The sequence below is a fragment of the Scophthalmus maximus genome, chromosome 15 (assembly GCF_022379125.1).
Source record: "Scophthalmus maximus strain ysfricsl-2021 chromosome 15, ASM2237912v1, whole genome shotgun sequence".
Taxonomy (NCBI): domain Eukaryota; kingdom Metazoa; phylum Chordata; class Actinopteri; order Pleuronectiformes; family Scophthalmidae; genus Scophthalmus; species Scophthalmus maximus.
The window spans coordinates 2,906,114-2,921,614 of record NC_061529.1 but is presented as its reverse complement, the minus strand read 5'-3'; the positions used below and the strand labels follow the sequence as shown (position 1 = coordinate 2,921,614).

General features: G+C 42.7%; 1 protein-coding gene across 3 annotated transcripts in view; it reads right to left on the bottom strand.

Annotated features, from left to right (window-relative positions):
• atrn (attractin) overlaps positions 1-15,501 on the bottom strand; it is a 111,946-nt gene that overhangs the window by 56,459 nt on the left and 39,986 nt on the right. For 2 of the 3 annotated variants that reach the window (XM_047337543.1, XM_035609641.2), the window contains exons 18-24: positions 14,730-14,975; positions 13,785-13,922; positions 12,139-12,232; positions 10,314-10,366; positions 8,939-9,033; positions 7,119-7,197; positions 6,659-6,816 (exon numbers count right to left, since the gene is read on the bottom strand). In XM_047337543.1, coding sequence (XP_047193499.1) covers positions 6,659-6,816; positions 7,119-7,197; positions 8,939-9,033; positions 10,314-10,366; positions 12,139-12,232; positions 13,785-13,922; positions 14,730-14,975 — 863 coding nt within the window. The remainder of the gene's footprint in view (positions 1-6,658; positions 6,817-7,118; positions 7,198-8,938; positions 9,034-10,313; positions 10,367-12,138; positions 12,233-13,784; positions 13,923-14,729; positions 14,976-15,501) is intronic. The other variant, XM_047337542.1, reaches the window with a different exon arrangement.

Here is a 15,501-nt window from a genome sequence, read left to right as displayed (position 1 = left end):
CACACAATAATTCTGTAACGACACAACACTGCCCCTCTCTGTCAGCACGAAGACACTGCGGCTTGCCGAAAGCAGAATTCCCCTCACACACTTTCCTCCGAGGTGACACCTTAGACCAGAACTCATCACCGCTGCTGCTTATTATTCCTCAGCAAAGCGGGGATTTGCATACAATTCCACTGGAAGAGAAGAAGCAGGAGGCTGGTTAGAAGAGAAGAAGAAGAAAAAAAGACAAAAGCCGGAAAAAACCCAGCTGTGTGCATGTCAGATTAGTCTATGAATACTTAATATGTGATTTAAGAATTAGAATATATGCATGAGTAAAAAAATACGTGGTGAGTCACAGGATGCATTTAAATCTACAGTGACTTTACACAAGAACAACGTGGGGCCAAAGGCATCGGCCTCCGCGGCTAGATGACGGGGGGGGGGAGGAGGAGGAGGAGAAGGTGAGGAGGGGGGATGTTTTCCGCGAACGGCCCGGGGTCTAATTTACTCGTGTAGCCCGGCGCCATCTGGCTCGCTAATGTGTTGCTGTTGATTACTGTTGAGCGGCGAATCCTCAGTGCGATCATTTTGCTCCAGTCTGTTGAGCGGCGGAGAGACAGTTCAGGGTGCCAGTGACACGCCACCCAGAGGCCAGGAGGGGGCTTTTGAAAAACAGGATGTCAGCAGTAAAAAGGAGCGCGGCAGGAATCCATCACTGGAGTTCGGTGATCAGTTTCCTCGGGGAGTCGCAGCGGACGGGTTACGGTGCCAACGCCGTCAAGAGCGGCTGATCGATGGCGATGGCTGGCGCAAATACGCCATTTAAGACAGAGAGCCACTGCAACAAATGATTCCTGCCCTTATTAGATTTTCCTCTTTTACTCATTTTCTATTAATTCATTGGTAAAGTCTTTGAAATATTGTTGTCTCCTCCTCTGGCTGCTGATGCATTTGGAGATATCTTAGAAACGTCATGTGCTGTCTTGTGAAGTTATTGCTTTGGATTTGTCTTTTGCTGTTTTGAACTCTGACAAAAAGTCTGGAAAAATTGGCTCCGGACATTTTCCCGGAGTTTGCCTCATGGCGCCGGGGTTGGAGCCGCCTGTCACTCGCCTCGAATCTTCCGGAGTCGGGACATTTTTCTATGTTCTCACCCACGTCTGATGTTGGTTTATTTAATTAGCAGGATTACGCAAAATGTAGCTAATCCTATTTCCACCAATAGGACGATGATTGACTTTGTTTTGTTGTTATTGAAAACTATCTTGGCCATTTCACTATTGCAGAAGCGACTATTAACCCTTCGTGAAACTTTTTTGGGTTTAATTTAGCTTTAAAGATGTAACTAGCTGTTTGATACTAAAGTTTGTATCTACTCATCACTGTGGCAGCATAGCAAACATGGAAGTGGTAGGTTTAAGATAACACAAACATGTGAAAAGTGTCAGGCAGAGGCTGCACTTTTCTGATTCTGCTCACTTCCTGTGACACCTCCAGTGTACATGTTGGCGTAGCTCCACAAAAGAGTCTTTTTTTTTTTTTTTTTTAAATGACTCAGAGTTGGAGTGAGACAGCCAGTCAGGTTCGTGCAATTAAGAGAAAAACGTCCTGCGCTCATTAAATGAAAGCAGGAGCCAAAAGTAAAGAAAAATATTAAAGCAAAACTGCCAGAGATTGTACAGTATGAAACTGTGAGTGCAGGGATTCTTTTGGGAATACTTATTTTAGAAAAAGCCCTTTCAGCTGGTGAACTGAAAACTGGCGTGACTGCGGCCTAACAAAGCCTAGTCGACGTCTCCAGGTGATTAAAGGCACTTAACGCCCCGTTATAATGGCACAGTGGTTCCCTTCAAGGACAACGCTCACTTCTCAAAATGCTAGGGGGGAAAAAAGCCACAGTGATGATTTCAGGCTCCGTTTTTTAAAAAAAAGATACAAGCAGGCCGCGTTTGCCGAGATGCTGTGCGATAACGGTTATTGTAGTGGCTAATCTCAAGTGTCAGCCGTGTGCGGCGGCGCTTTGTCACCGAAGAAGCAGGCTGACGGTGGCGGCGGGAGGCCCGGGTGACGCTCTCGTTATGTGCCCAGCAGAGGGTGACTCTTAAGGGGCTGCGAAGGCTCTCGCAGCAGGGCCTGTCAGCCTGCCGCCGGGCATTAAGGCGGGAGATATTCTGCTTTTAATGGCTTCTGACAGCCTCTTGTGCTACACTGGAGTTGTGAAGGAAAGCGTCGTTATGATATGGGAGGGAAGGATGGAGGGAGGGAGGGGCCGCTCAACAGGTTCCACGAAAGGAGGCAAAAGGGACAGACGGGATCAGAATTTTAAATGTGGTGGAGTTGAAACGTGTGTGAGCTACTTATATGCACGAGGGTGGATGTTTGTCAGGTGCCAGATAGAACTGTATTGCAGATCATTCTTTATTCTTTATTAAATTGGAATCAGGAGAACGGAGGGAAAACAAATCAAACCACCGACCAAATGCAGATGAATGTTTTCTCTTTCTTAATGGAAGAGAAATGAGAAACTGTGCATCGCAATTATGATTTTTTGGTTGTTGACACAATTATGTTGTTCAAAATTAAAGATTCTGAGTGAATTCTAATTTAATTTTGCCAAACGTGTGTCAAGAGTTTTGTCTAATATAATAGCTAAAAGAGGACGATTTATTTTATATGGATGGATGGATAGATGAAGTTGTTTTTCTTCATATAATGTGCATCAATATGCACTTTTATATAATGTAGAGTTCTTGGTTTTTCTGTGTATTGGTCTGTGATTATATTGATTTTCTTCATTGTGGTTGATGGTGGTGAGTGTCATTGTTGGCACCAAACTAAACATATCTACTTAAACCTATTTATACATTTTTTGAGCAAAAAAGTAGCTGTCGTCAGATTGTTTCCACCGCTATTGCAAGCTGGTAAAACTGCTGTTTCAGTTTCCTACTGTCTCTGTGTGATGATCATTATCAAGACGCAGACACGCGCGTCCCAGATAAACACACAGTCCACACAGAAACACAGAGCGGCGCGGCCCAGCTGATCGCTGCAGCTGCTGCGGCTCCACGGCGGGGTTTTAAATTGGAGGCTGTTTCTAATCTCCACCATATCATGACATGTTCACTAAGGCAGGGAACAGGAGATCACAGCTCTTTAATGTAATTAGCCTGGGATTTGCGTTTCATTACAAACATCATTAAATTCAGATCTTTTCTTCCTCAAGAAAGGAAAAAGAAAGAAGGGGAGGGGGGAGAGGGAGAACTCCTTGTTGGCTAATCTCAGTGCAATCGATGCTGCTTTGATCATCCGACGTGCTCCACTGTGATGAAGTCGTCACAGAATTCCCTTTGACCGTTTGTTAAAAATTCTCCTCTTTGGCGTGTCAAAAGGATTACATGAAACATAAGTTCTGTATATTTTTATCTGATACGCGTTCGCTGGGAACGCATATCAGATCTGCAGTTTTTTTAAATATGTGTGTTGCAACAGTATTTCAATGCAACAGATTGTGGGGGAAATGAATGCAACAAGTGGATTGAGTGCAAAACAAGCGGCATGCACGCTGTTCTAACGCTGCTGCTGCCGACCACGTGAACGCAAACAGAGGCAACCTTGAGGTGGTGTGTTCGAGAGAGAGAGAGAGAGAGAGAGAGAGAGAGAGAGAGCTAAGCTTGCACACACTCTGAATGCAGCATGTGTTTCAACTTAACATTCCACTTTGCCCTTGCTCTTTCTCGGCTGCCGTTTATGAACCGTCCAACACTCGGATCTCTGCCTGCCAACACTGACGGATCAACCGCCTACGATCACACACACGCAAATAGAGGAGAGCACTGAATGCTGGCAGAGTAAAAAACATAAGTAAGAAAAATGAAGGGCGGTTATTAAGAAGAACTGCTTAAAAAATATATGATTCTGAGTCCAAGAGCAGTGGCAGGAAAAAGAAGGTGAAAGTGAAAAACAAGTGGAAAATGTTACCTCGCTGGCGAAGGCAAAGCTCCATGAGCGCGAGGAAGATTAATGACACGCTAGCGGAAGCTGCGTGCTTTAGTTTCAAAGACCAGGGAAGGGGGGCTTGATCTTCTACATGTTGCCCCCCCCAGCAACGCAGAAGGTGAGCTGGACCAGAGGAAGCTGAGAGGGACACGGCTCGCTCAGCTCAGCTCGGCTCGGCTCGGCTCTGTTGTGTGGCGGAGCTGCACCGGTGACCTCCTGAGGCTGCCTGGCAGCAGCTGGAGGGAGTTGTGAAGCTGAGAAAAAACTAAAAGCCTTCACAACTAGGCAGGACATGGCAGGATTCTTTCCCCCCCCACCCCCCCTCTCCCCTTCGGGAGGAGGGCAGAGGGGAAGGCGCTTGCACGGGGCAACCAGTCAAATCACTTCCACAACGGATTGGAGAGGCACAGATGTTGAGCAGGCGGCACGGGGCACAAAGGAAGGAGCCGGAGGCCCAGAGGGGCCGTCGCACTCCAACACCGACACCAGTCAGGCCTGGCCGTGAAATCCGTCCTCTGCATCAAACTCAGTATTGTATCACCTGTCATGTTGCAAAAAACACCAACATTCGTGTAATAACTATGCACGTACGCGTACGATGAAAACTCACTGAGTCGCTGAGCGATTTTATTGACAGCTACATGTGTAATCATGAATATATATATATATATATATGTATATATAAAAGATGTATTCAACATCCAGAGTCCACCATCTGGAAGTGATGCAACGTAGTCAGAGCAAAACTTCGTACAGCTAACTGTTTATTATATAAGGACACTAGAGTGTATCATCATGGTTACACAAGACAGCTACAAGACAAAAGGGAAACTGTTAACTCCATCCTTTTTTTTTAAAGATCTCAATAAGAAGCACTTGAAATTCTTGGAAATATTTGACTTTTTAAGAAATTGCATCTCCAGTGTGGACCTCATGCTGCACAACGTGATTACAACGACAAGAGTCTGAACAACAAATATAGTAATAATACTCCAAAAATCCTGCCTTTCTGTTCGTCCACTGGCATCAAACAGACTTTAATTACATAACTAATATCCGACCTGTTTGATCTCTGGACTCTGACGTCCTTCGCCTCCCTGCCTCTTCAGTCACGGCCCTTTGTAGTCAGTAAAAAGTCACTCAAACACCCACCAAATCTAAAAGCTGGAAAAGTCGGGACCTCTTATGTCGATTAACATTACATCTCTGCAATAAATGTTGAAAAAAGTAATATTACAGTGATGATGAAAAGGTTTTGAAGGTGCTGAATAAGTTTTGGAAGCTATCAGCCAATCAGAGACAAGTATTTGTACATAGCTTACATCACTTTGGACAAATCTGTTAAATGATTAAATGTAAATCCATCTTTCATAGCTGTGATTTAAACTGTTTCCAATGCAGATGGATGAGAAAGACAAAAGCTAAATACACATGTGTATTTAGAAAAGCTAAATACACATGGGAGACAAAAGCTAAATACACATGGGACAAACAAGGGTTTCAACATTTATTTTTACTTTGAAGAAAAGCCACAATGAATCAACTGGACTCTGACGCTACTGCCAATGCATTTGCTGTCTAACAATGATTTATTGCGTAAGCACAGGACAGCAGCCGCTCTGTTGAGGGACAGTTTCCCCTGCACCGTCCCACGAGGGCTGCAGTTCACCGAGTGCAGCGGCAATTGTAGCTCTGCAGCGCGCGCACACACACACACACACACACACACACACACACACACACACACACACACACACACACACACACACACACACACACACACACACACACACACACACACACACACACACACACACACACACACACACACACACACACACACACACACACACTGTACAGAGCCTTGTTCGCAGCTTCTGCCACGGAGCCACATCAACACCGGGGACGAGCTCCTGCGCACCGAAGGCTTTCTCCCCCCCACTGACCACATTTTAGCGGCGGCTGCCAACTTTTGCATTTGGGCGTTTGAACGAGCCAACTCTTCTGGTTTGCAGAGCAGAAAAGTTGTTTTTCACTGCGCTTTGATATGAAATATGTGCAGCTAAGTGTAAGTGGGTGAGTTGCACACATACACGTATAAACCTAATATGGGAACGACACATCAGGAGAGCTGACATGCCATGATGTAGATAGAGATGTTCTGATCCCGGTGCCAGTATCGGCCAAAAATGTCGGAACTGGCGCCGAAGTACGTGCGAATCAATCACCGCTCTATAAACAATACTTATAAAAGAAGCAGCATGACTTGTATTTAACACAAAGTTTTTGAAACTTTGCAACGAGGAGGAGAATTTATCTCATCTTCAACTTTTCCTCTCTGTCACTCGACATTTCCCAAGTTTCCAGGCATCACGATCATTTCTACTTCTCCCCCATGCCGTCGGCACAAAGCTGCTCTTTTACAGATTTCGGTGTCATATCCAAACATCCTGCTCTATTCCGCTTATCAAAGAACCAGTCAATGGACGCTGAATATGTCACTCTGTCTGTCAGGATTAAGTTTGCTCAGTTGAGATTAGTTTAAAGAATCGTGAAGACGATGGCATTGGATCAAACCTCTGCTGTTGGACAGTAACGATCATCATTTCCCCTGCGTCTACAGTAGTGCAGCTTCGACTGCAATGTCAAAACACGTGTGTTTTTTTAGACTTACTTGAATCTTGATAGGCCACGTGAAGTTGCTGACGTAGACGAAGAACGTGATGTTCGGGTTGTTGCGGAAGTCAAAGTTCTCGTTGGAGAAGCTGTCCTTGAACTCCTTGATGTTGCTGCGGGAGACGATGGGGATCTCCTCCCCGGCCTGGGTTCCTGCTGGACGGCAGAAAGAGAGGGACAGTTGATGGAGGCTCACTGTGCCACATAAACTCAAATATTAAATTTAACAAGAACATCAGCCTCTAAATGTAGAATTCTTAGATATTTTTTTGTACATATTTATACTTGTTTGTTTTTTTTGTTTTTTTTACAAAGTACCTACCCTGCAACATTTAGCAAAACACCAAATGTAAATAATGAATAATTATTGATAATTAATGAACGATTATGTGATAATCGGAAATCATCTGTTATTGTCTCACAGTTTCCTCACCAACAGTGTTTTTGTGGAGACCTACCAGTGAAGCTCGTGGCCCAGGTGATGTTCAGGTTGAAGTTCTTGGAGGCGTTGATGAACATGTCTAGATCCCGGTTGGGCTGAGGATGGAGAGAGAGAGGGGGAGAAAAACCAAAAACCCTATTATATTAATCCAAATATCATACAAACACTGTGTGGGAGCAGACTAGTTATTACTCAGTGAGTTACAACAAGAGAGAAATAAAATCTGTAACAGTTCAAAAGGCTCAGCTTCACAGTGGATCATTTGCTGCTGTACAAACAGTTATCATCTCGCAGCAGAGAGCAAATTTACACAGTTAATAGAAGAAGAATTAGCAAAACAAATGTTTAAAAACAATCGGGGATGAAAGCGGTGTCTATTAAAATACTGTCATGAGCTTATTGATATCGTCCAGCAGGTGTATATTAAGACCTGACTCATGTTTACTGACTGTGGATTATTGATCAGTCTCTCTAGTGGAGATGAATATTTAGAATATTTAGAAGAGAATCAATATAAAAAAAATCTATATATCTTCCCACATATCATTTACTTTAATATGTACAGTATAATGTAGACTTTGTTAAGTTAAAAACAAAGAATTTTCAGATGAAGTAAAAAAGAACTTTTGCCTCATTTAGGTTGGTGAAGTTTTACTGGAATATTTATCAAATGATAGAAAAAGAGGAATAATCATGAAAAAGTCTCCTATGACTTCCCAACATTTATACTTTTGCATACGTCTAACTGACAAAAGGGATCGCAATTAAAAATCCATTACGAGAAAAATACCATCTGGGAGATTTAATCAGATCCTTGTGTTTCAGTTTTGGCTCCAGATGTTGTCGAGCAGGTAAACAAGAGCGGACGAGCTTCAGTTTCCAGAGAAAACATCTGTGTGATCGAGGGACGAGTGTAGTTCATGTCTGTGTGTGTGTGTGTGTGTGTGTGTCAACCCAGTAGTAATCCAAGTCATGCCCGTTTTATTTATCTACCATCTTGTTTATTGGCTTTATTTTATGATTCAGAAATAATGCTTAGTGTTAAAATATTCAATACCAAGATTTGCTGTGTTGTATATTCTTGTGCCTTGGTCGCTTGACATCATTTTCCAAATCTTTATTTCAACATTTTTGAATGGAAATGGGATCTCAGGATCTCAGCCAAAATGGATCTTTCCTAATTTAATGAGGATATTACAATGATATAGTTTGTTGTTTTACTGGGTTGCAATGGATTTTAATTTCTTTGAGTTCTCTCTCGTTATTTTTGAAGATTTTAAAACTGTACGCTCTGAACAAATTGTTTCCTTTAAATGTGGAACTATGTGTTTATTTATTGTGCATAGTATTATGTTATGAATTTGTGTTTGTGTAATTGTCCGATGAAAAGCATCTAAGCTCCAAACTTGGGCGATTTTTTAAGACGAACTGCAGGTTGGAATGTTCCTTTATGGCTTCAGAAATGTTTACCACTGTACTTATGAAGTTCAATAAACCAATAAGAGGGCATTTGCATTAGCCAGAAAATGTATCGTCACAGAGATTAAAATTCTCAGTTCGCCAGAAGCTGCAGTCATAAATATCTTCTATTTGTTCTTTTTGGTTTTTAACAAGCTTTCCTATAATTAATCGAGTAATTACTGTTATTTTTCACAACTATAAACACACAACTGGAGACGTTTCTCAGGAAGAAAGTTAGTGGCTTGACAATAATCGTGGGAGACATAAAAGATAACCGTCGCCGTCGTCGTCATGTGGTGCCGACTTTTAAGTCTTAAATCCCAATGCGAGCGACAGCTGCAGGAGATGGCGGGGCGTCCGCGGCGAGAGACGTACCTCCTCAGGCGTGGCCACGAAGTTGATGGCGGTGTAGTAGCGGTCGTCCTCCTGCGACAGGCTGAAGGTGAACTGGTAGTCGATAAGCAGCGTGTCTGTTTGAAGTGATGGAGCCGGAGGTGTGGGTGTGGAGGAGCGTGGCAGGGATTATAAAAGAAGAAGAAGAATAGCTCCGTCAGTCTAGTTTTGAAAGTCACACAAGAACATGTTTTCAGACGGCGCTTCAGGGGGGGAAGGAAAACCACCCGGATGCCTCGTTCTTTTCCCATTTCAAACTTGTATCGACTTTCTTGAGACGGACATGAGGATGTCGCCGTTTGTCCTGTGATGAAGGTCACGAGAGGTAGATTACAGAGCCGCGCACCAGACGGCATCAATCTACTGCCGCAGATCCCTGTCACTTCAACACAACAATATAGGAAATGTCATACATGTACGCGGAATGAACCATGGGTCACACCCTTTTCTTTCCGTGATCTAGAAACTTCAAAATCTACGTAACGAGCAATCTCCACCAATCAGACACGTCGACTTTACACTTTAGGATTGTCAATGACATCGCGAATAAAACGTCTTTTTCTTAAAACAAGGTTGGATGGTTACGAAATGATGTCGAATAATCAAAATGCTCGATTCAGAATATAAATGGGAATTTTCTCTTCCTGAACCTCACTGTTGAGCTCTATTGAGTCACTGCAGCTCCATCAGAAGAACATACTGAATTTTCAGTGATATAAAAATAGAGAAAAGCAGCAAATCCTCATATTTGAAATCTAGGCCTTAAAAAACAAGTTAATTTCCCGTTCAAATTGGAAAAACACACTTAATCGGCACAAAACCACCAATAAGATGAAATTCAGATTATTAATAGAAAAACAAGCTTGTCGACTCTACCAGGTCGACCTCCTTCTCAATTGAGGAGGAAAGAGTTTCTTCCAATTCCACGGTTTGACAGAAATACCCATTTCATGTTATTATATTCTCCAAAACCACAATTGCCCAAAAAATAATAAAGACGGGAGACTAATCTGCAGAGTGGACCGCAGGATTGCAGCCGCTCCCTGTTCATCGCAGCGGGAGGAATGAGAACATCATTCCCTTCAAAGTTTCTCATTCTCCTGCGATTCACTTTCATCTGCGTCCCACTGTCGATTCTTTCCACCTGTGACTTCTATTTCTTTTTTCTTTTTTTTTTAGGACAGAAGCTGGTTCTTTATTTCTTTAAACATCAATCTACCGGAGACCTGCTTTGATTCAGGAGCCATGTAATCGTCTCGCCATCGACACTGAACAAGGAAGACGAGTCAGGCCTCGGTGCTTTCTTGGTGCCCCCAACCCCGCCGCCACAGAAGTTGTTAATTGGAATTCCACTTACAGTAGCATGTTCCTTTGAGGGGGTTGCCTTGGTAACGGTTCTCCACTTCACATCTGAAAGAGAAGAGGTGTGAGACGGTCGGATATAGAAATGGGACAAAAATTGTGGGAGAGGGGAGAGATGGGGCGCGACAAAAAGGAAAGAAGGGGAAGTTGAACTGGGACACAATTCTACAGATTAAAAAAAAAACAACGCAGTCAACAGTTACGTGGCGTTTGATCTACGATCAGCAGGAGCGACATGGCGATGAGAGGAAAAGAACAAAGCCTGGTGAAGCTGATGAACAGACGCATTCTGCTGCAGAAACATCAGAAATTCAAACTTTAAACAAATTTTTAAAAAATCCTCATTTTCATTTGTGAAACTTTATCTTTAGATTTTTTTAATGGGTTTTGGTGGAAACACTATGGTAATGAAGGCCAGGGTTTCAAAAGAATAGAGCTGCGAGCTCTAATGAACAGCTGCTACTATATTGAACCAAAAAAACAAATAAGAGTAAAAGCTGGAAAAGGTGAGAATAAAAGTCTTTTCTTAAAATCTCTACGTTTCAGCGTGTGACCTTGCAGGCGCACGTAAAAAGGGGTTGTTGACTTTAGAAATGTGCAAATACGGATTTATAGTACAGTTTCACATCATGGAAGCTTTTCAAAATAACTGACAATCTGCTGAGGGCAGATGCTTTGATCTTCCTATAGACTAGTGATGAAGTTGACTGTATAAAATTGCATTTCCGGCTCAAACGACATTCCAAGAAATGTCCTTTTCCTAAATGTACGACTGAATCATGTTCGTACAGTTCACAAGTTGTAGCAGCTTTGAAGTTCATGTTTGACAAAGCCAAAGCTGCTTTCAGACCTGCACTGAAGTCTGGATGTTTTTCCTGAAATTGTCTGGAGGGTCTGTGAGTGAGAACGCAAATGTCCAAAAATGTTCCTAAACTTTTCCTGCCAGCCCCCCTGTACAATTTCCAGAAAACGTCCGAGTGAGCCCATGTGAGAATACAGCAGGAATCATCATCATGTCCTGCTGCTCTACCCAGACGCCACAGAATGTTCCAGAGATGTTCCTGTTGGTGTGAACGTACAGTATCTGACTCGGACAATATCCTGCTGCTCCGGAAAAAGTCCAGAAAGAATTGCAATCTGGAAACAGTTTAACTGCCTGATCATCCATCCATCGTCGACCGCTTTATCCATTTAAGGGTCTGCTGACATTGGGTCGCCAGCCTATCACATTCTCACCTACGGTCAATTTAGAGTCTCAATGAACCTGACCCCATTCTGCATGTCTCTGGACTGTGGGAGGAAGCCGGAGAACCCGGAGAGAACCCACCCGGAGAACATGCAAACTCCACACAGAAAGGCCCTGGTTGGTATGAACTGAGATTCGAACCCAGAACGCCTTGCTGTGAGGCGAAAGTGATAACCACTACGCCACCGTGTAGCCCACTACCTCATCATTCTGGGGTAAATCATGTCCCTGAGACGTTAGGTTCCTCTGGTCAAAACACAAGTTAGGTTCTAGAGTTCATTAAAAAAAAAGGTTCCTGTAAACGTTGCTGCAGTGGTAAAGGGCCATTTGAAGGGCTTCTATAGGCCTGTACGTACCACTCGTGTGATATGAACAATCTAAGGATATGGTGTCAAAAGTAAAAAATAAAAAAAGGAAAGAAAAAAAAGCTCCCCCAGGCAAATTATATTGTAGCAGACAAAGACACTGCAGTAACAAAGTTTTCCTAAAACCGCAGACACAGCAGGAAGGAAGAAGGAAGGAGGAAGAAAGGAGGTAAAGGAGGAGAAGGAAGAGGAGGAGGGGGAGAACTCACAGGTGGCAGCGATCTCCCTTGATGCCCTTGGTGGTGCAGAAGCACTTGCCGTTGCTCGGGTTGCACATGCTGGCATGGCCGTTACACTTGCAGGCTGAACAACAGAGAGAAAAACATGAACATCCAAAAGAACAAATAAGTGTCTCCGTAAAGAGCCAACTCTGCATCAGGGGAAGAGCAGCGGAAATCTGTACAACCGCAAATTTGATAATGCAAAGAACTAACACTCAATACTAATACTCGTTATAGCAAAGAACTCCTCCTCCTCCTCGGGTTCAGGTTCAGTTTCTCCCAAAGCTTCCACCTCTAAGGTTTGATTGTCATTGCTGACATTTGCTTTAAAATCACCCCGCTGTCCCCTGGAATCGGCCTTTTCGGAACAACCGCACCCGGAGACTGAAGGAAGGCCGGATACTCAGCACACGTGCACAAATAACGGGCAGAGAAAATCCTGTCTGCAACGCTCGCTCATTCTCCGAGGATAAGACACCGGAGGGAAAGAAAGAGTCCAACCCAATCTAGACTTTTAGCCCCAGAGCGGATTCTGTGCAAACCAGTGCTCATTCCCAGGAAACAGTTTTCTGTGAACATTACAGATGTTGAATGTCTAGAGCTGCAACAGTTAATCGATTCGTCAATTAGTAATCGACTGCTAAATTGAATTGCCAACTATTTTGATTAGCCATTAATCGGTTTAAGTCGTTTTTATGGGGAAAAGAAATTCTTAATTCTCTGATTTCAGCTTCTAAAATGAAAAAAAATACTTTCTGGTTCACTAAATATCTTTGTGGACAAAACAAAACAAAACATCGTCTTGGAGTTTGGGAAAAAACGATCGACATTTTTCACCATTTATGGACCAAACAACTAATCGATTAATCGAGAAAATAATCTGCAGATTGATGGATAATGAAAATAACCGTTGTATAAATGTTTATCGGGTTTAAAGGTTTTCAAGGCCAGATTCATAACACCTGCACAAATGTTAACATTTCTCATCCTTTTAGCAGTCAGGGATGTTTATTATTTTGCCTCCCGGCATCAACAGCTGCGGAAGATAAAATAAAATCTGTGCAACAATGGGGAACAGCTGGTGGAGTAATAAATCCTCATTTATGTACATTTGTTATCTGGATTATTTGTTTATATCATCTCCTTTTTAAAGGTGTTGATTTTTGTACTATTTAATGCTGATAATGCCTTAAATCAAACGGATGAAAGATGATGCCCCTGAGGGGCAGAAAAAAAAAACATTAAGTACAAACAATGAATGCATAATACTGACAAGACGAATACATGCAGAAATACTAGTTTATTGATTGACTGTCATTGTACTAAGTATATATATATTCCAGAGGGACAAAAAAAAAAAGGTTGTATACATATATATGTTAGTTAAATTAAGCTGTGGAAGGACTGGCCGATTGATTTGTTGTCCGATTGACTGACTGTCAGTATCGGCTGTGGAGTGGAGTAAATCTTTAATATCCCGAGGGAGCGTTTACTGCGCTGCCGGGAATCAGGAAAATGGCCGACATAAAACTGGACTGTAAAATACTGACAAGTAATATGTACCCGCGCCTCACAAAAGACTTGGACCGGTTAATTTAGTGCCGAGCGGCCGGGCCCCTCCGCCGGATACTCACGCTGGCAGCTGCCGCCGTTGGTCGGATCTCCGTAGAAGCCGGATATGCAGCTCTCGCAGTTGCGGCCGGTCGACAGGTCCTCGCACTTCTCGCACACGCTCTCGTTCAGACACTGACTGTGACCGTTACACTGACACGCTGCGAAGGGAGAGAACAAACCGCATTGAACAGGGGAGACAGGAAGTACAGAGAGGGACATTTATCCTTTGCCTGCCAGGTTTATTTGTCGAGATTTAACCGGATGGATCCGTCAAACTGAGATTTGTCTAAAGGTCCACTGCAGTTCATTGGGAAGTATATCACTAAAACAGAGTAAAATCTGCTACTATGATTCTGTATGGTTGTGAGAGGATTCTAGTTTCATTATGAAAACACTTCCAACTCTTATTTTCATTTATTTAGAAGGAGCTGGTAGGAGTATTTACAGTATTTAGAGGCTGATATATTTACAGTTCATATTTACAGTTAGCAATAAGATCATTTTGGGGGATTTGTTTGGCTTAAAATATCTGTGTGTAAGTTAAAATGTTGAAAATCGTATTTATATTATATTTTTATCATTTGAAAGTATGTTCCCATGATCATGTTTTCCTTGTAGCTGTGCGTCTTTAAATGCCTTCGATAAATGTTTTTTGTGTTAGCAAAATGAACAGTTAGACTCGAGTGGATCCTGTAGATTATTCCACACGGATTAAGACGAGGGAAACTCCTTAGATTGTCAAATTAAGGCTTAATTTATTAATAACTCTTCTGAGAAGAAGCTTAAACGCAACAACAGATTTTATGAATCAAAAATGGATGATTCAAATGAAACAAGTCATTGAAGAACTTTGAAGAACTTTTTTCCATCTTCAAATCTTATATTAACTAACACAACTGATCTGAAAGTGTGAAATTGGTGTATTTTCACAGGGCTAATACCCTGAGAGCTCGCTCCTCTGTTACCTGGGCAGTGGATGAAAGACCAGTTGTATTTGGCCTCGTTGGGACACATGCTGACGTTGAGCGCCGGCTGGGGGCTGGTGAGCAGGCCGGGCTGGGTGGACGGGGCCGGCACCGACGTCTGGAAGGGGCCGCGGTACGAGCCTTCGATGCACTGGCCCTTGCCCGTGTTGCTGGGGTCGGTGCACCAGCCGCAGCCCGGCTGGTCCAGACACTGGCCACAGGTCCGGTACCCGGAGCAGTTCTCCGCTGTAAAACAACACGGCGATACATGTTTGTTTTTTTTAATGCTAAAAAACCTTTTAAAAGTTGAAATCAACCTGTGTCACACGGCTAATATCAGACTTAAACCTCACTGTGTGACAGCAACTCCAACATTAAAGGAATAGTTTGAAATTTTTTTTGATATTTAACCCTTGATTTCTTTTTGTCATTTTGTATTTTAGCTGCCATGTTGTTCTTGATCATCTACCTCCAGAAACAGACTATTGTTCATTCCTGAGCCACTGGTTCTCTCCACCTGCTCTTCATTTAAATCAGATTATTTTAATTCCTAACTCTTTTGCCGTCAGCAACAATTTCTACCTAATTGACTTATTCTCTTCTGCACCAGCCACAGGCTGAATCATCAAACTATCATTATCTCAACTGGTGGAGGAGTCACAGTTTAATGTGCTCGGTTAATGAAAGTTATAATATATATGTGTGTATATATATATATATATATATAAAACCAAATATTTAAAGATGCTCTTCTCCTAAAAGCTAAAAGATC